Here is a 23,292-nt window from a genome sequence, read left to right on the forward strand (position 1 = left end):
TTAGCTTCATCATCGGTACCAACGCTGACAGGAGCGGTCTGCCTTTGTTTTTGGTCTGTGTATGCAACACTCTTGTTCTTAAGCCACAGATTAAGCTTCACCTTTTTGTATGTACAGCCATGAACCGCACGTTGTCCCTGAACACCGTAAGGACAGCTAAACGTGTTCCAGATAAAACGACTTTAACAAAACATACAAATACAAACACAATACTCACTAAAAAGACTGCAGCCGGAGCGAGCGAATGCTACAGTATGACTACAGAAGCTCCTCCCACATCCGTCTCCCCAGTAAGACCTCCAGGAAAAAGGTGGATACATTTTCTGTTATTTCAGTTAATTTGGTGGAGTGATATGGAGCTGCTTTCAAGACCTGGATCTACTTCCTAGCCCTGTTTTGGTGAAAAATAACTGCACACCTTAGAACGTCCATCATTCAACAGACCCGTGGTATAACTGATTATAATAGTTTGTGTTTAGTATTTAGTGTGTAGTTCGATTAGTAGTTCAGTAATTAATGTTAATTTGTCAATATTTGTGATATTTAAGTATTAGGGTTGTATTTGTATATTAATTGAGGCAAATTGACCATCGGTCGTTGACCATTAGTTTTCACCTGTGGAAAAATCCAAGGTATGTTGGTTGATGGTTACAAAATCAAAGTCATATTTGAAACTTTGTAAATGTTTGATGTAATTAAAGTCTGGCGAGAGTCGCATGTGACATTTATACACGATTTTGAAGTTCCCACAGAACCTCAACACCCACACCAATCTGTTGCAGAAGGGTTACCATCTCTAGCAAAAAACAGTGAAAGGCATGTACGGTCCTAAAAGCCACAACACAGAACCATTACTGCAACTGAGAAAATGGCTTCAATACCATTCCATAAAGAGACCAGATGGTTCCTGAGCTTAAGTAGGGCAGAACAGCCTAAATATAAACTGTCCAATTGTTACAATAAATGAATATTTTGCAGACTATTAGCACAAAACTCAATTGGGTCATCAGTGAGTATACACAACGCATTCAACAGGTGGACTAAACACGTGCCTCCGCCTGGGCGTTTTTGAAAATGGCATACCAAGCTAGAAATAAGACTTCTTAAACTGTTCATTTCAGTTTTGCTACGTCTAGCTGTTGCAAAACGCGGTGCTAAACATTAGGTCGGGAAAATGGATCAAACATTTGAAATAGTTCACTCGGTTTCCTTCGTTTCATTCTCCCGCTCATTTAGTAATATTATAAAAAAAGGACATATGTGGTTCTTAAGTATTGTGTACAAATAATTGTAATATTTTTCTGCCAGCAGTTCAATAATTCAAAGCCTACAATAGACATTGTACACTTTTTGTTTTCCCGCTCATTTAAGTTTGTGTGATATTATGAAGAACGAAATAAGTGCTTCTTAAATGTTCTGAATGCATAAAAACTTAAATACTTCCAACAGCAAATTATTATGAATTAATATTAAAATCGATATATATATATATATGTTAAATATAAAACATGACTAACTTTAAAACATTGTCTCTTTGAGTGAGAAGATGGGTGGCTCTTAAAAGAGCCGTTGGGTTTGTCTGATGAGAATAAAGTCGTTTATCCACCGAAGCCGTACAGAGTTCGTCCCTGTCGTTTCAGCGCGTACACGACGTCCATGGCAGTGACGGTCTTTCTCTTGGCGTGTTCAGTGTAGGTGACGGCATCACGGATAACGTTCTCCAGAAACACCTTCAACACACCGCGAGTCTCCTCACAGATCAGACCGGAGATCCGCTTGACACCGCCACGGCGAGCGAGACGCCGGATTGCGGGTTTGGTGATTCCCTGGATGTTATCACGCAACACTTTGCGGTGCCGCTTGGCGCCTCCTTTCCCGAGTCCTTTACCTCCTTTTCCCCCTGTTCCTCTTCCAGACATGATATGCAGAGCTTGACGATTAGTGATGGGTCGTTCGCGAACGAGTCGGCTCTAAGAACTCGCATATCAGAAGAGCTGAATCTATTTATAAAAAATATAAATAAATTAAGATATGAATAATCAAAAGATTTAAATGAATATAATTAACTAATTCAAAGAACGAAATAAAATAATATAGGCCTAAATGCTCAAGCGCACACACATTCGTTCTGACTGTCTGCTCAGACTAACAGACTCACCTGTTGTTCCTGTCAATCAGACACGCAGTGTCAACCAATGAACCAAAGATGCGTGAGGGAGGGCGGAGCCAACTCACCCACAGACACAGTCACACACTTAGCAGCAGAGGAGAGAGAGGAAGGACAGCTGTGAAAACAACAGCTGGAAAATGAGTCGGAAGCACAGTAGCATTTGGATGCATTTTAATAATGTACAGTGTAGAATTTGCCAAAACAAAATCTCATATAAAGCCGGTTCTACGCACAACCTACACCGGCATATGCGAAGTTTGCACCCAACTGTGAAGCTAGATGTAGCAGAGCTTCGAGAAATTAATGGGGCCTGATAGTGGTGGAGCCAGAGCTTACCAGTTTAATGCTGTAATTTTTACAGTTTATTACTTGATTGTGTGAATTTGTTATTTTTGGAGGCAATACATAAAATACTGTATGTCCAGCATATTTTGCTGAATGTCAATTACTGTCAGCTGAATTTTAAATTTAAACTATTTATTAATTGCATAAGGTTTGCCATCTATGTTGTATAATAAATTAATTCAGTTATTATTTCACAAGACATATATTAAATCATTTGCAATGTATTGATAAATCTTGAGAAAACTGGTCAAAATTTAAAATATAACTTTCACATTCAATACATTAATGGACACTATGTGAGAACATGGTCCTAAAAACAATGCAAAGTTAATTTTGTACATTCACTTCACAACTCCCCATATTACTGACCTGGCCTCCGCGTTTACATTTATATGGGTGCTAAATTGCAGATGGTCTTTATCACTATCAAAAGGATGCTAAAACAGGTCGCCTCTGGAGTGTCTCCTTCAAGCTTCAAACACATTCCACAGAAAGGGGGGTGACCCCCCGTGCCAGGCACCAGAGCAGTTGTCTGTCTCCAGTAATTCCAATACACGTCACACACACACCTAAAGACATTTTCTCTAGTTTAGGCCATAGTAAGCAGTTATAAATGTATCTGCTATATGCATGTGTTGTATGTATATTCCCCTATTATATTAACTTGGTTAAAACCCTTTACTTGTATTAGTTAGACGTTAAATGCCTATATTCAAGTGTATGAGTGTATCTCTGCTTTAATATCGTCTGGAGGTTACCTTCTTGGTATCAAAATGATCTTCCCTTTATTTCTCACACAATAATGTACACCATGTGATCGTGAAATGCATCGAACAATTCTTACTATGTTTTGAATTAAAAGCTGCACTAGCGGTCCAAATCAGCAATAAAATGCGAATGGGCCATAAACGGAGACAAAGGATGTCTCTCCCGCTCAAAATGCATGCCTCTGATTGGCCACTCCACCCACAAAATGGGTGCGGCAATGAACTATTAAAACTCCAGAACGCAGACTAATCATCGCTCAAAACTCTTCTTCTTGAGACCAACACACTCCAAAACTCTCCTCTTGAGTTTAACCTTCTGGCAGTGTTTACCTTCAAGTAACTTTGTGGATATTGCTGTGGACTTCTTCAACTCACTCCTAAAGAAATCGTCGAGAACCTCGTCTACCGCATCAAGACTCTTATTCAGCAACAAACCAATGCAAGTAACCATTTACAACTGATTAGATGCGTGTTTAAGTTTGAACCCCTTTTAAGGTGAATTGTGCCTCTGATGATTCTCATTTAGGTTGTGGTTAATTGATGTGAAATACTGCCTTCTCTGCTCTTCTCTCTCCTTTCCTTACTCTCCTTCATTCTATATATGTATGTTTTGCTTAGTTTGTTTGTATGTTAGTTATAGTTTCATTTATTAAATCCCTTATATTCACAATTGATTGTCTCTGTGTTCCGCTCACAATTCAAAGTCACTGAATGTTGCTCCTTGCTACATGCTAAACTACTGCTAGCACTGTATAAGTAGGAAGGCTATTGTTCCTTGGCCAGGAAAGTAATCTTCCTAGAATTGATAAATAATTATATTGTCTGCTCGGTGGATGGACAGATCAGATGATTGTAATATCGATTCTGCTACAGTTAATTCTAAGATCTAATCTAAATATTTATTATTAATTATAACCAGTTATAATTAATTATAAATAATTCCCTTTGTAAGCTAATTTGCTACATCATGAACAGGCCAACATGGCCAAACAAGGCCCCAAGTGAGCTAAACTAACTGCTAAATTTCTGAAAAGGAAAATGGAACATGCTTCAGGTCCAGAGTGGCTAGAAATATTGAAAAGAACAAAGAGGAAATATATTACATATATTATTAAAAAAATATATATATATATATATATATTTTAAAAAGTGACGATAGGTATAGTTAGAGAGATAGAGGGGTGATAGATACAGTTAGAGGGATGATAGGGGGATGATATAGTTAGAGACACATAGAGGGATGATAGATACAGTTAGAGATGGATAGAGAGTTGATAGATTCAGTTAGAGGGATGATAGAGGGATGATAGATATAGTTAGAGAAAGACAGAGGGATGATAGATACAGTTAGAGGGATGACAGAGGGATGATAGATACAGATAGAGGGATGATAGAGGGATGATAGTTAGAGTTAGAGAAGGATAGAGGGATGATAGATACAGTTAGAGACGGACAGAGGGATGATAGATACAGTTAAAGGGATGATAGAGGGATATAAGGTACAGTTACAGGGATGAAAGAGGGATGATAGATACAGTTAGAGACGGATAGAGGGATGATAGATATAGTTAGAGACAGATAGAGGGATGATAGATACAGTTAGAGGGATGATAGAGGGATGATAGATACAGTTAAGGATGGATAGAGTGATGATAGATACAGTTAGAGGGATGATAGAGGGATGACAGATACAGGTAGATGGATGATAGAGGGATGATAGATACAGTTAGAGATGGATAGAGGGATGATAGATACAGTTAGAGACAGATAGAGGGATGATAGATACAGTTAGAGACAGATAGAGGGATGATAGATACAGTTAGAGACAGATAGAGGGATGATAGATACAGTTAGAGACAGATAGAGGGATGATAGGTACAGTTAGAAACAGATAGAGGGATGATAGATACAGTTAGAGACGGATAGAGGGATGATAGATGTAGTTAGAGACGGATAGAGGGATGATAGATACAGTTAGAGGGATGATAGAGGGATGCTAGATACAGTTAGGGAGATGATAGATTCAGTTTGAGGGATGATAGATATAGTTAGAGAAACACAGAGGGATGATAGATACAGTTAGAGATGTATAGAGGGATTATAGATACAGATAGAGGGATGATAGAGGGATGATAGTTAGAGTTAGAGAAGGATAGAGGGATGATAGATACAGTTAGAGACGGACAGAGGGATGATAGATACAGTTAAAGGGATGATAGAGGGATATAAGGTACAGTTACAGGGATGAAAGAGGGATGATAGATACAGTTAGAGACAGATAGAGGGATGATAGATACAGTTAGAGGGATGATAGAGGGATGATAGATACAGTTAAGGATGGATAGAGTGATGATAGATACAGTTAGAGGGATGATAGAGGGATGACAGATACAGGTAGATGGATGATAGAGGGATGATAGATACAGTTAGAGATGGATAGAGGGATGATAGATACAGTTAGAGACAGATAGAGGGATGATAGGTACAGTTAGAGACGGATAGAGGGATGACAGATACAGTTAGAGACAGATAGAGGGATGATAGATACAGTTAAGAGGGATGATAGAGGGATGATAGATACAGTTAGAGGGATGGATAGAGGGATGATAGATACAGTTAGAGGGATGATAAAGGGATGATAGATACAGTTAGAAAGATAGAGTGCTGACAGATACAGTTAGAGACGGATAGAGGGATGATATATACAGTTAGAGACGGAGAGAGGGATGATAGTTACAGTTAGAGGGATGATAGAGGGATGATAGATACAGTTAGAGATGGATAGAGGGATAATAGATACAGTTAGAGACGGATAGAAGGATAATAGATACAATTAGAGGGATGATAGATATAGTTAGAGACAGATAGATGGATGATAGATACAGTTAGAGACGGATAGAGTGCTGATAGATACAGTTAGAGACGGATAGAGGGATGATATATACAGTTAGAGACAGATAGAGGGATGATAGAGGGATGATAGATACAGTTAGAGACGGATAGAAGGATAATAGATACAATTAGAGGGATGATAGAGGGATGATAGATATAGTTAGAGACAGATAGATGGATGATAGATACAGTTAGAGACGGATAGAGAGATGATTGATACAGTTAGAGAGATAGAGTGCTGATAGATACAGTTAGAGACGGATAGAGGGATGATAGATACAGTTAGAGGGATGATAGATACAGTTATTTTTTTTTTTTCTCTTTTTTCATTGTCTCTTCAATATAAGTAATGATAGTTTGTGGGACAGTGTGTCTGTGTGTGTATGTGGAACAGTGTGTGCATTCAGTGTTCGTATAACAGGTGTTGGGCCTCATGTAGTCAGACAGAAGACAAATGCAGGCCTAACACAGTCGTAAAACCTAACTCAGGCCCCCACATAAGTCATAAATTATACTGATAAAAATCGCGCCAAAATCAAACAAAGGGAGTCCAAAACAGACTACAAATCCCATGAAGCCTTGCTCACTAAAGGATCGAACTCTCAACTCCTATTGGATGAGGCACACAACAGAACGCACCTCAACCATGACATCATCAGGAGTAGAAATACCTCTGAAATGCTTCCGGGATTTGCCTCCAGCAACTTTGCTCGCCCTGTATAGATGCAGCTCATCGCTGCTCTCAGGTGCAGTCTCGTGGCACAAGGAAGTAACGTCCGACAATCTCCATCTCGCTGGACGAGTTGAGATTACTCTGTGTTCAACCGAACACTCTAACGGATCCGAAGGAGACCGCCGAGCAATCCGCATCTTCATCCGTTTGCCTGCAGAAGTGAAGAGATTAAAGATTTCTCTTCCATCTTCAATCAAGTCGACGTTTCTGATTTCTCCGCCAGCCCGCCAAGAATCAGCAGCCATACCGCCCGCCGACAGAGCGAGGAAACGGCCTCCCGTCATCACCCAAGCCTCGAGGAACCGAGTCTGAGTTAAAGGACGGATGAACACACATTCCACCTGCATCGTCATTCGATTCAAGTAAGAGGTTTACGTCTGGGCAGAAATAGAATATTATAGTGTGTTATTCTTGTGTTTCAAGGTTTTTGCTTGTACAGTTTACAGACCGCCATGTCCGCTCATTATTAATACTCAGGGTATTAATTATCACAAATTTGATTTGCTGTATTGTGGTCCAACCTCATTGGACTGCTGTGCATTTCCGCCATCGCGGGCGAGACCGACAAACTGAGTTTATCCATTAAAGAATCAAAGAACGTGGGAATGTTTACGAGCCGTCCACTGCGTCTCTGAGTGATTAACAGCTGCTTTCTCTCCCATGATCGCGAAATCGGCTTTGGGGCCGTCACTTAATTCTTAAGTTAACACACTTAACACACACACACACACACACACACATGCGACCCCTCACAAACATTCTGGCACACATTTTTGGCTCGTAGATAGCTTCGTGATAAAGCTCAGCTTTGTCCCTAAGCTATCGTACAAGCGGATACACGCGGTAACTGGTAGATGCCATTGACTGGTTTCTCTCCGCCCACATTCGCGGTCATATTCCCTGGCCGGAAGTCTTGCGTGACACATTCTCCATGAGAATCACGTCCGCCATTTTGTAATTGATAATTATCTTTGATGATTGTTGAATTTGAATGATCAATAAGCTAGTGTTAATTTTAATTAATGTTTCATCGATGTTAACAATTAACGATTATCTTTGGTAATTGTTGATTTAAAGGATTGAAAAAGCTAACACTGATTCTCATCAATGTTCTATTGATTTTAATAATTAATAATTATCTTTGATAATTATTAATTATTGCTAATAACCAAACCTGCTCCTAAACATAGTGCACTACATTTACTGGAGACCCATATGAGGTTTTAATGAGTTAGATTCAATTAATTAATTTAAATATTAATTAATAACTAAAGAAATAATTACCAATTATTTCTGATAGTAACATTGATTTAAACAACCAGTAAAGCCCTACATAAATATTGGTGCCCCGTGTGAGGCATCCTACGTGCCAGTTCTGTCACAGTGTGTATGCATAAGAATCCAAAGTAATAACTTGAATCATTACTTAAAAGTTTGGTTCTGTTTGACAATTTACTTCTCACAACATGCCAAACATAAGCCAGTGTGGTGTGAAAGTGCTCTTAAGAGAAATTAGGGGTTGGTAAATTTACTATAGTCTGCTTAAAACCTGCTGTTGTTGTTATTTAACTCCTAACGCTTTCATCTAAATATTACAGAGAGGTGCCAAATCACTTCATTGACGTCCACCAAAGAGAGAACGCAGTGAATTTTGCACATTACATAACAGTAGCCTGTAAGCCACAGGTCGAAGCCTCTCACCTGTGCGTTCGTGTTAGCATTATAGAAACTGTAAAACAACAAGCTATCAGAGCCACTGTGTCGCAAGAATTTTTACTGTCCCAGTAAAATGAGTCGCCCCCACGTGACTGGATCTGAAGCTTCACAGAGGTTAGTCGACCCAGCACTGCAAGATGTGGTCGCTGCTGTCCTCCGTCTCTCCGTAGAGGAGAGAGAGAACCTTAACGGCTACAATATTAGTCGTTGTGATAAAGCATTACAGGAACTAGTTGATTATGTCAACAACCCGGTCGGGAAGCCAAAGCACACAATCCCGGACCCAGTGGGCCAAATGTTCCTTCTTCATCACCGCAGAACCCAACTGCAAACCACAGAGCACCAGGCCCAGCTTGCCCAGCTGCAGAGCAGCTACCAAGCGGTGCAGAGGGAAAATCCCAGCCTGCACCAAGAAGTTAGGTGCATCCAAGCTGAGAAAGTCCAGGCACAGGAAGATAATGCCCGGATGCAGGAGGAAAACGAAACCCTGCGCAGGCAGCTTCAAGCTGCTCAGCTAAGAGTAGAGTCAGTTCAGGTAAGTGCAGCTGAAATGCACAGCACAACATCTGACACAGAAGAGGGCCCCCTCTTTGGCGCTACGCATAGAAATGTGCCCCTGAGAAACCCAGGGACACACGCTAGGAGCCGAGCTGCCCCTAGTGGTACAGTCTCTGACTTTGTCCTCCAAGACACCTTTCAAACTCCTCCAGCGGCCCGCTGGTTGGATGCAGGTGCCCCTCCTTACAGTTGCCCCCCCAGTCAGTTTTCAGTCACACCACCGTGCGTTTAAAACCGACTGACTCCACACCACGGAGGGGGGACAATTAATTTCAAGCCCAGAGTGGTGTAAGCGGCTCGAAGATACCATTAGACAGGGAGCTGTACGCAACCCGGGGTCCACCCCCACGTGTCGACTGGACTCCTTTCCTACCACGAAGGGGAGGAAGTCGTCCTCATCGCTACAGCGATCTGAGTGACTATGGTGTTTCGGATGACTCAGATGACCCGTGGTCATACCGACAACTCGAGTCCCTCGCAGGGGACATAGAATGCTTTGACCCAAGTAATCGAGATTCAAACATCGACAATTATCTCAGAGAAATTGAGCACTGCCTGGTTGATTTGCCTTACGCTTCGTCGCGTGAAAAACTCAAGCTCATATGGAAGACCACGGTAAGGAGTGTCCATGCGTTCATGGAAACGCCACCGACTGGTACTCGAAACCACTACTCAGCTCTGTGTAAAGCCCTACGCGAGCAGTATTCGCTGTATATCGACGAAGCCTCCGCTTCCATAGCTGCTTTCGCCATCACCCAGAAGAGGCACGAGCCTCCGTGTGAGTATTACAGATGCCTGAGAACCACGTACTTCCAAGGAAGTAACGAACCAGGTCTGGAGGAGGAACAAGCTTTCAAGTCTCTTTTCCTTCACAACCTCCACGAGTGCGTGCGATATGACGTCACAATGCACTGCAGAATGGGCAACCCCACCATGCAGGAAATCAGAAGATACGTGCAACTGACATGGAAGACACACATGCACCCTGCCCGAGGGCACGAAGGTGATGCCAAAGCCCTGTGGATCCAAGCCTCGTATGCAGACCTAGCGCTTGAAGGCAACGAAATGCCTCGCGTTAAGGTGAATGCTAGAACAGGACCCCAGAGGCGCCAATCACCCTGCCAGCAGGGTAGGCAACAGAACCAGGGGGGTGGTAACCATACACACCCCCAGGGTCACAGCAGGCCTAACCAACAAAATGTTCGCCGGCCGAAAGGAAATGCGCGGTTTGAACGAAAACCCAAACAAGAAGGTGAGTGGGTAGACAAGGTTTCAAATCCCCTCAGAGAACAAGATTTGAGAGAGGAAATGGAGGATATAAGGAGACGCTTGACTGAGTTAGTAACTAAGCTTGACGTGCTCCGTTGTTCACCAGGTCCGCCGACCTCCTCAAAGGAACACGGCACTGAAACCCCGGTTGTATGACTAGATGATGTACCCCCTCCTGTTAATGCCAAAGTTTACTTTGTAGGTCAAGAAAAGGGGAACAGGGTCCAAGTTGCTCCCCAAAACAGTCACTCCTAACATGCCACATCCTCCTTTTCTGACCATCTTGGGTGATCAGTACCGTAAGGGCAACGCCTGACACATTGGTCATTCAGCTCCCACGCACTACTTGACATCGGTTCCGAAATAGTCTAATGGTTTCCAACACCTTCGCAGAGGTGGCTAGAGCAAAGCTCTCCCTTGGCAAACTGTTATAGACAGAGACCTGCAACAAAAGCATCACAAGCTACACGCAAGATAGGTCGTCTATCACAAAACTGGCCTGGATTGACACCTTTCAAGGGATGACGCTAATAGACCCTGTTTACATACATCCCATTAATACGGAACCACTGTTAGTTGGCCAGGACCTACTGAACCGATTGGCTCTGCTCATTGACTGCCGTCGTGGACACACGTGGGCACAGGTTGACATACCGAGACCACTTGGTCCAGAAAACAGTTTGGCAGCTTCAGATGGACAAGTCGCCATTGTCCAAAAATCCAGCAGAGACGACGACTCCAAAAAGAACAATTACAGGGCCTGAATAAAACCCTTCAGTGTCATCTTGTGAAATTATATCCTTCTCATGGATTGAAAATTTCTTGTTGACTTTATGGTGGACAAGAGATATAGAGATCCAGCCAATAAATTACAGCGCATTCAAACTCAACACAGCAACGATAACCACTTTAGCTAAAAGTGTGTAAGATTTAATTGAAGAACTTACCCTCTGTCATCAAACTGTTGTAATCTGCTCCGTCAATTTTAACCAATTTCTTCGTTCCTCCATATACTACTTTGAAGAGCATTGCGTTACAAGAGAATAAAAAAAAAAAAAAAACCCTCACATTTCAACTAAACTTTTGATGTGTTTTAAGGTTTAAGTAATATGTTTCACATGGTTACAAACTGGTAATTACAAGGGTATTATGCTATAAATGTGGTTCATGAGGACATTTCTAGTGTCCCTATAATTCAAATCGCTTAAAAAACATACAAAATGTTTTTTATATTTGTTTTTTATTTGTTTTTTGAAAATGTAAAAATGTAGAAAGATTTTTGTGTTTAGGGGTTAGGGGATAGAATATAAAGTTTGTACAGTATATAAATCATTATGTCTATGGAAAGTCCTCATAAGGATAGCCGCACCAACATGTGTGTGTGCGTGTGTGTGTGTGAGAGAGTGAGAGAGTGAGTGAGTGAGTGAGTGTGTGTGAGTGTGTGTGTGTGTGTTTGAGCGTGAGTGAGTGTATGTGTGTGTGTGTGAGAGAGTGAGAGAGTGAGTGAGTGAGTGAGTGTGTGTGAGTGTGTGTGTGTGTTTGAGCGTGAGTGAGTGTATGTGTGTGTGTGAGAGAGAGTGAGAGAGTGAGTGAGTGAGTGAGTGAGTGTGTGTGAGTGTATGTGTGTGTGTGTGTGTGTGTTTGAGCGTGAGTGAGTGTATGTGTGTGTGTGTGAGAGAGTGAGTGAGTGTATGTGTGTGTGTGTGTGTGTGAGAGAGAGAGAGAGTGTGTGTTCGTGCGTGCGTGTGTAAACATCAGTGTTGGGGAAGCTACTTTGAAACTGTAGTTTGACAAGCTACTCATAATTTTAAGTAGTTCAGCTACAGTCAAGACTTACACTTTTGAAAAAGTAGTTACACTACAAGTTACTATCAAACAGTAGCTAGCTACGTTGAAGCTACCTAATGAGGCAATATTTTTAAGGTTAAATGTTTTATGTTACTATGAAACCAATAAAACTAATAACAAAATGTACACTAATGACATTTATTAATGTATTAATTAAATAAATTTAATGTGTTTAATTAAACATATTAAATGTATTTAATACATTTAATGAATAGTAACATTAATACAGTTAATAATGGCCATAAAATGAAATACAACAGTATAAATTAAAAACAAAAAAGATTAGACACCATTAAAAAATATTTTTTATACTATACTTCACACTTTTCAGTCCTGCTGTGGCCAAGCTACTTCCCTAAAGATCCCATTTTTATGACAAACTCTCTTTGGGCTGGCATTTTTTTGTTCTTGTCACATAATATTTAGTGTGGATAATATGTGAATAAAGACTCAGTGCTTGTTTCTCCCCTCACCTTCATGCTCATTGTATTTTCTGACTTTTTATGCCATTGACATGCAAGTGCAGCTTTACAGGTCACATACAGAGGTTGCTCTACAAATATTTGTTCGCTTTGTTCAGGTCCAAAAAAAAAGTGGACGGATGGTCATCCTAGATCAGGGGTCTGGAACCTATGGGTCGCGAGCCACAAGTGGCTTTTTGTTAAAAATCAAGTGGCTCGCCGTGTGTCTCACCATTCACCAACACATGATCGTTTAAAACTTTCTAGAGAGAATTTTCCAGCAGAAAGTGTGGGTGCGATTGCAAAGCTTGAAGTCAATGACACTGTTTTGATTTCCTTTCTCCCGAATTTGTCGTACAGCCTACTCCTGGTGAACAAGTTTTGAAATGAACTCCCGCCAAATGCGGATTTTTCATGCGGAGTATTTTGCTGATGTACCAGCCACTGTGGAATGCGACCTGTAAGACTTCTCGGAGTGATATATTTCAAGAAATTAGACACAAAGACGTGCATTTGATGAAACGTGATTATATTTTGAAGAACAGACAAAAGAAAAGCCGCCGATGTCTGGTTTGATATGTGTGCGCAATGAGCTCCGCTGTTCACGAGTGCAATGAAATCACTTCTCCAAGACACGCACATGCATAGAGTTCTGGACCTCGTTTCCCAATAACTATTGATCTTAGCTGTTAAGAGCATTTTCTACAAGCGATTTTATGAACTTTCGTTATTTGTTATGTGTGAAACTAGCACCCGCCACCCGCAAAATATAACCAGGCTCAATCCAGTTCGCGAGCTCCTCATCCAAATGTATTTCATGTGCGAGTAACCGGTGGGTGACATGTAAGACGTCTCGGAGAGACACGTGACAATAAATGCTGTTAGTCAAAAAGACGCGCTTGAAGAAACACACTTTATTATATTTTTAAGAACAGACAAAAGAAAAGCCGCCGATGCTCGTGTCTGATTCGCTGTTTGTTCAGAAATTGCTGCCTCTGTATGTCTTGTACAGTTTGCTGGCTTTACATAACCATCAGACAATCTCTTATCCAAGTGAGCTGTAATAAGCTCTCAGTAGATGACGGTAATTCACTGTTTTTGTTTGTGATCTGCTATTACAAAAGAAGAAGAGGACACTGCCTGATTCTGATCAGCAGACAGAAATATGCTGCCAGACTGTTGGACGTTTTGCCAGTAAAAGTTTGGCTTCTGCGCAATAAGGAAGGCTATTAGTTATAATCTGACCAAAATGATGTAGTGTTTGGTTACGCTACACAGCTACTTGCTGGAAAAAGTAGTTTGCTACTGGAAAAGCTACTCTGTTTTAAAAGCAGCTGAGATACTGTCAAGCTACTGAAAAAATGTAATTAAATTAGTAGCGTAGCTACATGTAGTTAGCTACTCCACAACACTGGTAAACATACATCTTAAAGTGTAGATCTTTGCAGATATTTAGCAGATTCATAGCTCTGTACGTTTGTTTGTTAATTCACTCTATGTGTGTTTGTTGTGTCTTTATATCTTCAGTTTTTAATTCCTTCCCCAGATTATTCTTGAGAAATAGTGAAAAGACCAATGCTTTGAAAAGCATTGTTTCTGCTATACTAAAGGTGTCATGAATTGCATTTTTTCATTTTTATTTTATAACGTTTACTGAGGTCCAATTATAATGATTTTTTCATCAAAATTAGTCATTATTTAGAAATAATTGTCCATTTTCTATTTTGTTTTTGGCCCTCTGATTAAACAGCTGAATTTTCGGGTCGTGTCCCCTTTAAAACTTCAATGTAAACCCCCACTGCTATGATTGGGTAACATCTTTGCATATTAAATAAGTGCCAATGCCCCCGCCTTTAGGCGTGTGGAATTGTTTTGAAAATCTTCTGCAGTATAACTGCTAAAGTAAATGAATGTTGTTTTAAAGTAGATTTAGATATTAATACTGAAAAACAAGCCAAAACAAAAACAAATCAAAAACATCATTTGTTGCAGTGTTATGGAGCGAAAACTATCCCTCTCACCTTTCTGTTCACTTTAATCCTTCTTTAACTCACAGAAAAAAAAAATAAAAAAAATAAAAAAATAAAAAAATAAAAAATCTCTTATTAATAAAGCAGCTTATTGCCACTTTTCTTCACGATAAGAAACACAGTGACACATTTATTATGATTCAGTAAGTCGCAAGCCATCAAGTTATAATCTAGCTGCATTAAGCGTTCGTGCATTAAGTTTTTCGCAACATTTGTTGTATCGACATAGAGTTTACGCGCTAGAGTTAAACAGAAAAATATTATGTCGACACGTCAAATTTTAGCGATAATTTGCGTTTCCATCAGCTTTATTTTGATCCGCTAAAACTTTTTTCGGAAAAAATCCTTGGATGGAAACGTAGTTAGTCTGTAACATATGAAGCAATACAATAGAGCTTGGGAAACTACGTCACTTTGCATTGCATTCTGGGTAGTATTAGGACACGCTCATCAGTTATCAGCGATAATAAACAAAAAAAAAAAAAAAAATTAAAAAAATAAATAAATAAATAAATAAATTTTTTTTACAATGGACCGAACGAAGACCAAGTGCAAGATTCTATATAGAGAAAAGCTCAACAAGGAAGCAAAGTTGCGGTACTTACAAAAAATCAAGGAAATCAAAAGGCTCGATCCGTACGAACACAAAGAGTGGTCCGATGATCTTAACGAGGTACCGCACGGCAGATTCAGCCTCAGGCGCATCAGAGTTGAGAGGAGCATCTGAAAATGTTAAAGTTTTCGGCCGGTCTGTGGCAGGCAGGGAAGAAGCTGTGTCAGCACACCCGTCAGAACCGCAAAACATGGAAGCCCAGTGTAGTACCTGACCTTCACGTCATCATCTTTTAAAAAATCCTCATCCATCTTCTTTTGAGAGAGTCTCCTGTTCTCCTTAAACAAGCGGTTAATTTCGGCACGCCTGCAGCTACAAAAAAGACATCCCTGCTGTTCTGCAGTGTAGTCTTTTGAACCAGTGTCATCCATCTGTGAAGCATCATCTGGTGTTGCAGCTTCATCCATCTCTGGTCTATGGTCAGCTAGATCAAGTGGTGCAGGTGCAGCGTTAGTCCCTGACAGCTTGCTGTCTCTGTGTTCTCCGGTTAAACCGCCTTGAGTGCGTTGCTTTAACTTCTATGTGCCCGAGATGTAATGATGGTACCCAGTCAGGATCACACTCTAGCATTTCATAGGCTGGTTTGCCTAAAAAGAAAAGGCCGAATTTATTTGATTAGTTATGTAGCTATGCAGCCAGTTACTAGTGCAAAGTTAGCGGTGTAGCAACAACTCTACGCCATGTTTGCATTGCTAGCGGTGACAACAAAAACAGTTTTATAGCTTACCTTTGTGAAAATGCCGTGAACAAACAAACGTGTCGTGGAATGTTGTTGAAGGTGATGTTTTTCCGTCTTACTGCTGCTGCCCATGCCATGCGACGCCACTTTGTTAACTCGGAGACCTGAGTTCCAATGTGTTGTTTCCAGGCGGGAAAGCTGAAAAATCACACTCCATTTGAAATACGGTTTCCACACCGGTCGTGAGTGCGATTATGGCAGTTAATTACACAACAAGCATTCACCATTGTTACGTATTTTTATTTGTATAATAAAAACTACGCCGTCTATTTCCAATACAACACAGTATCCACCACAGCTTCCGTGTCCTAAAGTCCCAACATGCATTGCGTTGTTGACGTCACGTTCCCAGAACCTATTAACAAGGATACCCACACTTGTCTGTTGAGACAAAGAGTCTGTTTTTCCACAACCTGGCACTGCACAAGATTTTGTAAACTTTGTAGACATCTCAAACCTCTTGTTGCTCCAATAATCCCTGTGTTTCTCTCTGCTGTGCCGACTCTCATCTCAGCACTGCTCTATGAAGAAATTGGCCTTGACCTGTTTATGCAAAGGCAGACTTGTGCTGATGTATTCATCTCAATTACGTAATAGAGACGAGGAAGTAGAAAACGAGTCTTTTACGAATATTGGTTTCAATAAAGCCTTTTTTTGAATAACAAAGACTGATAGATATATATATATATATATATATATATATATATATATATATATATATATATATATATGTCAGTTTTAAAGGTAACCCAAAAGCATTTTGACCAAGTTTAAGATTAAGCTTAGTGTTTCACTGTTGTGTTTCACTTAGAAATGGATAAAAAAAGACAGAAAATAACAAGACGGTTACATTTTATTTAGGTAAAATTTAGCTAGGAGACAATTTATTAGATTGTGTCATGATAACCCGTAAAAGCATACCTCGACTTTACATAGACCTGGGATCTCATTCCACCCCCTGTACCTCATCCTTTTTTTTTTTTCCACCCCATGTACCTCATCTCTGACTTGTTTTTTATATAAACCTATGGATTTGGTTCTTAATACATTCATTGATCGACTGGAGTCACATAGGTTACTTTTATGCTGCCTAAATGTGACTTTTGGACCGTCAAAGTGCTGGCACCCGTGTACTTCTATTATAAGGACCTGACAGAGCTCTATCTTCTTCTAAACATCTTTATTTGTGTTCTGCTAAAGATAGACAGTCATACACATCTGGGATGGCATCAGGTTAAGTGAATAATTAGATAATTTTCATTTTTGGGTGAATTATTCATTTATAAAATGATATTCATTTATTTGTTTATTACAATATATATATATATATATATATATATATATATATATATTACTATATTCATACAAATAAATACTATACATTACATTGATTTGCTGTGCAACAATGGTGAATTATCAGTATTCCATATGCGTGTACGCATACATAATATACATGCTGTTTCTTACTCAAGATGGTGCTGATGTTTCAGTGATTGACTTGATTTACATTTGACATTGTTATTTGATGAAGAAACAAGGTGGAAGTAAACTATAGCAAGTGTAACACAGGAACAGCATGATATGACTATTGTGATTTAGGTGTACTACTAAAATGATGTAAGTTGTGCATCTACAGTATTTAGACTCAATATGTTCCTGAGAGAATACACATAAGTTACACATACATTACACATGTGTAGCTCAATGTTTTTTTCTTCACACAGTCAGCTGTGTCTCATGAAATTTCAGTGTGAAAATAATGAATCCTGTTCTAGATTTGTCCTGATTTGTTGCATTATCTCTTTGTTACATGAAAAATAAAACATTGAAATATGTCAAAATATATGTTATTTTATAATTTTCTAATTATCTTGAAAATATTTAGAACATTTGATACTATCTGAGCATTTTGTTGATGTGCGATAGATATATGTGCGGGGTCTCTAAAGACCTAAAATTGTAAGAGTGTTGAATGAAATTTCCATGAATTTAAGGATGAATAAAAGCGTTTATCACATCATTGTTTGTTTATTATCAACATCTGCGAAATAGTCACCATTTTGACCACACATATAAAACCATTTATTTTAACTGTAACACAGTGTTTTATCCAGGCAACAGAGGTGCAGCTATTGCATAAAATTAGTATTTTCTTGTTTTTGTTTTAGTTATCATATCTATTTTAGCAGATGAACACACATGAGAGTCACAAGCAGACACGGATCCTCCGACTGGAGGGTGTGCTTCATGCTGCCCAAAACATCTACTGTAAGAAACAGTCCACAAGTCCCTCAGTGATGCTCATTTCATTAAAGTCATTGTCAAAGTGTGTGTTCAATACACAGAGGACGCGTTCAATCTGTTATCAACATGTATACATAAAAAACACATCCAATTCACAGGCGGCTTGTTCCAGTGGCTGATGCTCACCGTGAGTTTGATGTGAAGGCGCAAAACTAAACGTTGCCTCGTCGCGTGTTTTCGTCTCCAAATAAAGCTTAAAACCCCTGCTCGGTGTTCACATAGTTTAGTGGGGTGAAAACAATCTTATCGCTTCAGTTTTGCTCTAAATGTGAGAGGAGAAAACACACGCACGAGCGGCTCTCGGAGGCGCACAGACACTGAGACGAGCGGATTGAGTCTATACGGTTCTCATGATGTGTTTAAGAGCGCAGCGCCGCTCAGCCGCTCTTCATTACTGAACTCAAACACTGTCTGTGTGTGAGATTACAGATCCGACCAGAAAGATGGCAGAAACCGCTCCAGCTGCAGCCGCCGCGCCGGCCAAAGCGCCCAAGAAGAAATCTGCTGCTAAACCCAAGAAAACGGGCCCAAGCGTCGGTGAACTCATCGTCAAAACTGTGTCCGCCTCCAAGGAGAGGAGCGGTGTGTCTCTCGCCGCCCTGAAGAAAGCTCTCGCCGCCGGTGGATACGATGTGGAGAAGAACAACTCCCGCGTCAAGATCGCCATCAAGAGTCTGGTGACTAAAGGGACTCTGGTCCAGACCAAAGGGACCGGCGCCTCCGGATCATTCAAGATCAACAAGAAACAAGCCGAGAGCGAGAAGAAACCCGCCAAGAAAGCCGCTCCTAAAGTCAAGAAGCCCGCAGTCAAGAAACCCGCTGCTGCCAAGAAGCCCAAGAGTGCAGCGACTAAGAAACCTGCCGCCAAGAAATCCCCCAAGAAGGTGAAGAAACCCGCAGCCGCTAAAAAGGCAACGAAGAGCCCCAAGAAGGCAAAGAAACCAGCAGCCCCCAAGAAAGCCGCCAAGAGCCCCAAAAAGGCCAAGACTGTCAAACCCAAAACGGCAAAGCCGAAAGCAGCCAAACCTAAAAAGGCAGCGCCCAAAAAGAAGTAGATGAACTCTTTACTGAGTTTCTTCCTCAAAACGGCTCTTTTAAGAGCCACCCACTAATTCATATCAAATAGCAACACTTTGTGCATGGTTTGGGTTCATTTGTCTTCTTTTCTTGGTTTAGTATATGTTTATTGTGACTGAGAGTTCACAATCTATGCCACAAACAGAAAGCGAAACTTCTAATGAAACAAATGAAGATTATGCAGCATAACTCTCACCCCACCTGACAAGTTTGTAACGAGCTGTTTTTAAATCACTGTTTAAGACGAGTTGAAAATCAAGTTTAGTGCAAGTTACTTGATTATTTTATACGTTTGATTCAATTATAATCAATGGATTATACCTTTCTGTCTAATTTAATTTCAGGTAAGACATCTTTGACCTCGCACACTTACTGCCTCACTAAAACACACAAGAGTTTTGTTTTCAAATACTAGTAATAATAACTGAAGAAGACTCTTGTGTGGGTCAAAAAGATAACCACATGGTTATTTATATAAAAATACTAATACTACTACTACTAATAATAAAAGGAGCAGTAAGTGTACAAGCTCTCTTTTTTTCTAAACACTTTACAAACATTATTCTGGTGTGCTTGTGTTTATGATCACATATCTTTGACATTTATATTATATGTACTACTAACAATAATAATAATGCTAATCATAAATATTATTATTTATTTATTTTTACATTAGCCTCTTTGGAGTTAAACATGCTGCAAGGCTCTCGTCATCAGAAAGAGGGAGGAGTTTAGAGTTTGGAGGGAAGTGCTGTGATTGGTTAGAATGTTTTTCAGACTCGAGCCAATGGGCGACTGACAGTCTCCTTTAAATACTGGAACCAGAGACTCATAAACAATTTTCTACTTTTATTTGATTTGTTGAAATTGTGCTTTCAACTTCACAATGAGCGGCAGAGGTAAAACCGGCGGTAAAGCTCGTGCGAAGGCTAAAACTCGTTCATCCAGGGCAGGACTGCAGTTCCCCGTCGGTCGTGTGCACAGACTGCTCCGCAAAGGAAACTACGCTGAGCGTGTTGGTGCCGGTGCTCCTGTTTATCTGGCCGCTGTGCTCGAGTATCTCACCGCCGAGATCCTGGAGTTGGCCGGGAACGCCGCTCGGGACAACAAGAAGACTCGTATCATTCCCCGTCACCTGCAGCTGGCAGTGCGGAACGACGAGGAGTTGAACAAACTCTTGGGTGGGGTGACCATCGCTCAGGGTGGTGTGCTGCCCAACATTCAGGCTGTGCTGCTGCCCAAGAAGACCGAGAAACCCGGCAAGACCAAGTAAACGGACTCCAGTCTGTTTAAACCCAAAGGCTCTTTTAAGAGCCACACACTTGAACTAATAAGAGTGACTTGTTCTTATGTTTTAATGCAAAATAAAAACTACATATAAAAGTAGCACAACTCCGCAGAGATATATGTAATGAAAGACTACAAGATCTGTTTCTCAAATAATGTGCAGCCTTAAACACGTGAAATCAAACGTGCATGAAGCAACACATGATCAATCAAGTGGTTTTTCAGTCGTTAATTTTGGCTCTAAAGTACAGATGGCATTACTAATCAAGCAGGTGTGTAATGGTGGTTGTTCATAATCAAGCATATAATAAAGATCTTTAAACTGTTCAGCAGATTCTCTAATAACGTGCAGCAAACAGTGTAAACAAAAATACAAATGTATATTGGTACTTGGAGAGACGGTTATGGTAAGCCGAATTCACTTTTATTCATTCTCAGGATATGAGTTGTTGATATCAACAATTAAATTTTCACTAGTTAGAATTCTAATTCTTGATATCAAAAATGGGATTTCAACTATTAAAAACCATAATTTTTTATATCTATAATTAAATTTTCACTAGTAAAGTTTCATACCGATATGTCATTCACTCTTATTCAAAACGCAATTTATTGATATCAAAAATTAGTTTCTTACTAGTTGAAAGTCCAATTTCACATATCAACAGTTCTTTTCTTACAAGTATAAAATAGCATTTTTGATATCAACAATGTAATTTCTACTAGTGGAAATGCCAATTTTTAATATCAACAATTGAATTCCATCTAGTAAAAATGCTCATTTTTTAATATCAGATAATTTTAATTTCTGATATCTGTAATGTAATTGTTATTAGTAAGAAATTATTTTTAGATATCATTAATTACACTCCAAATTATTGATATCTGAAATCCATTTCTAGATATCAGAAATCCCGACTGGAACATGTTGAAATGCATTTATAAATATCAAGAATTATCATTTTAACTAGTGAAAATGGAATTGTTGATATCTGTAATTACCTTTGCATAGTTTTGACGCCCTTTTAACTTTTAATCACATGATATAAATTGTTGATATCAACAATTCCATTTTCACTAGTTAAAATGATAATTCTTGATATCTGTAACTGAATTCTTACATGTAAAAAAGGAATTGTTACATGTTGAAATGTAATTTTTACTAGTTAAAATAGTCATTTCAGATATCATAAATTTATTTTTGGATATGTGCATAGTAATGAGGAGTGCTTACGAGTTCCTTACGTAGCTTATGAATATTTAAACAGAAAGGTGTGGAACATCTAAGGGGATACGCAAGCGGAAAAGAGAACTTTCTTCTTCCCCACGATCCGTTTCCTCTGTCGTTTATAAACCACACTTTCATTTTTCATATCAACACCACAAGGTGTATATTATTTTTATATTTAATAACATTGTATGATTTTGTAATGTGTATCGAGATACGTCCATCTGCAGAGCCTCAGCAGTCTCAGGACCAATGCAGTGTTAGTGTCATCTATAGTTTGGAGCATAATTTCTTACGTTTGTTTGCTTTTTTAGATTTCAAATGTGCTGTTTTTACATTGATGATTTACATTTGATTTGATTACTAAAAAAAATAAAAATAATGGTAGCCTTTTCAGCACTTTTCAATAAGGTTCCATGTGTTAACATTAGTTAATACAGTAGGTTTCATGAATTAACAAATAACCCTTTTTTTCTTTTTTTTTTTTCTTCTTTTTTTTTACAGCATTTATTAATATATGTTCATGTTAATGGATAAAACATTGTTCTTTTTTAATTTATATTTTATAAACTAATGTTAACATTTACAACTTCTAATTTTTAAAAAAATATATATATATTAGTAAGTGTTGAAATTAACATTAACCAAGATTAACAAATGCTGTTAATGTATTGCTCATTGTTTTTCAATTTAACAAATGTTAACAAATGAAACTTTATTGTACTGTGTTACCCATTTGACTATATTAGGCCTAATGTGAACATTTGATTTCTTTCTAGTTCAAAGATTTCTTTAAAGTTACAAAGAGTACTTATAAAAGACACAAAGAATGGGCATTTAATGTCATATGTATTTAATTTAATTCAAATTCAAAATAAACACTCAATTACAAAGCCTAACAAAACATGTACATTGCAAAATAAAATAAAATAAATAAATTACATAATTGATAAGAAATTTAAATAATAATAAATTAAACTAAAATAATTATTTAAACAACAAAAGCTTGAGTGATTCAAAACCAAATCAGTTAAAAAAATAAATAAATAAAAAAAATAAATAAAAATACAACCTGATCGACAATCGAACTGTTTCCAGAATAATATTCGTTATGAAATACATCTATACAGATCTAGTAGTTAGCAGATATATACTTAGATTAATAAAGTAATTGTTTACCAGAAATGCTAGATTTAATAAATCTTTACATAGACAAAAATTTACCGTGTTCTCCGGCATGATTGTTCTGTCATTA

General features: G+C 39.0%; 4 protein-coding genes and 1 long non-coding RNA gene across 5 annotated transcripts in view; 2 read left to right on the top strand and 3 right to left on the bottom strand.

Annotated features, from left to right (window-relative positions):
- The window catches only part of LOC127456324 (histone H2B), a 201,447-nt gene that overhangs the window by 130,421 nt on the left and 47,734 nt on the right, over positions 1 to 23,292 (bottom strand). The window lies entirely within an intron of this gene.
- LOC127449971 (histone H4-like) lies at positions 1,599 to 1,919 on the bottom strand. The gene has a single exon (XM_051713638.1). It carries the CDS (start codon positions 1,917 to 1,919, stop codon positions 1,599 to 1,601), a length of 321 nt encoding a protein of 106 aa, XP_051569598.1.
- On the bottom strand, positions 2,159 to 16,438 carry LOC127456500 (uncharacterized). Its single transcript, XR_007899850.1, has 3 exons — positions 16,130 to 16,438; positions 15,395 to 15,989; positions 2,159 to 2,285 (listed from the first exon to the last, which is right to left on the bottom strand). It is a non-coding gene; the product is annotated as an uncharacterized LOC127456500 (long non-coding RNA).
- LOC127456293 (histone H1-like) lies at positions 18,840 to 19,919 on the top strand. The gene has a single exon (XM_051724709.1). The coding sequence runs from the start codon at positions 18,889 to 18,891 to the stop codon at positions 19,498 to 19,500; it is 612 nt and encodes a 203-aa protein (XP_051580669.1). The 5' UTR covers positions 18,840 to 18,888; the 3' UTR covers positions 19,501 to 19,919.
- Positions 20,289 to 21,136, top strand: LOC127456385 (histone H2A-like). The gene has a single exon (XM_051724842.1). It carries the CDS (start codon positions 20,409 to 20,411, stop codon positions 20,793 to 20,795), a length of 387 nt encoding a protein of 128 aa, XP_051580802.1. The 5' UTR covers positions 20,289 to 20,408; the 3' UTR covers positions 20,796 to 21,136.

Source organism: Myxocyprinus asiaticus, chromosome 2 (genome assembly GCF_019703515.2).
Source record: "Myxocyprinus asiaticus isolate MX2 ecotype Aquarium Trade chromosome 2, UBuf_Myxa_2, whole genome shotgun sequence".
Classification (NCBI taxonomy): Eukaryota; Metazoa; Chordata; class Actinopteri; order Cypriniformes; family Catostomidae; genus Myxocyprinus; species Myxocyprinus asiaticus.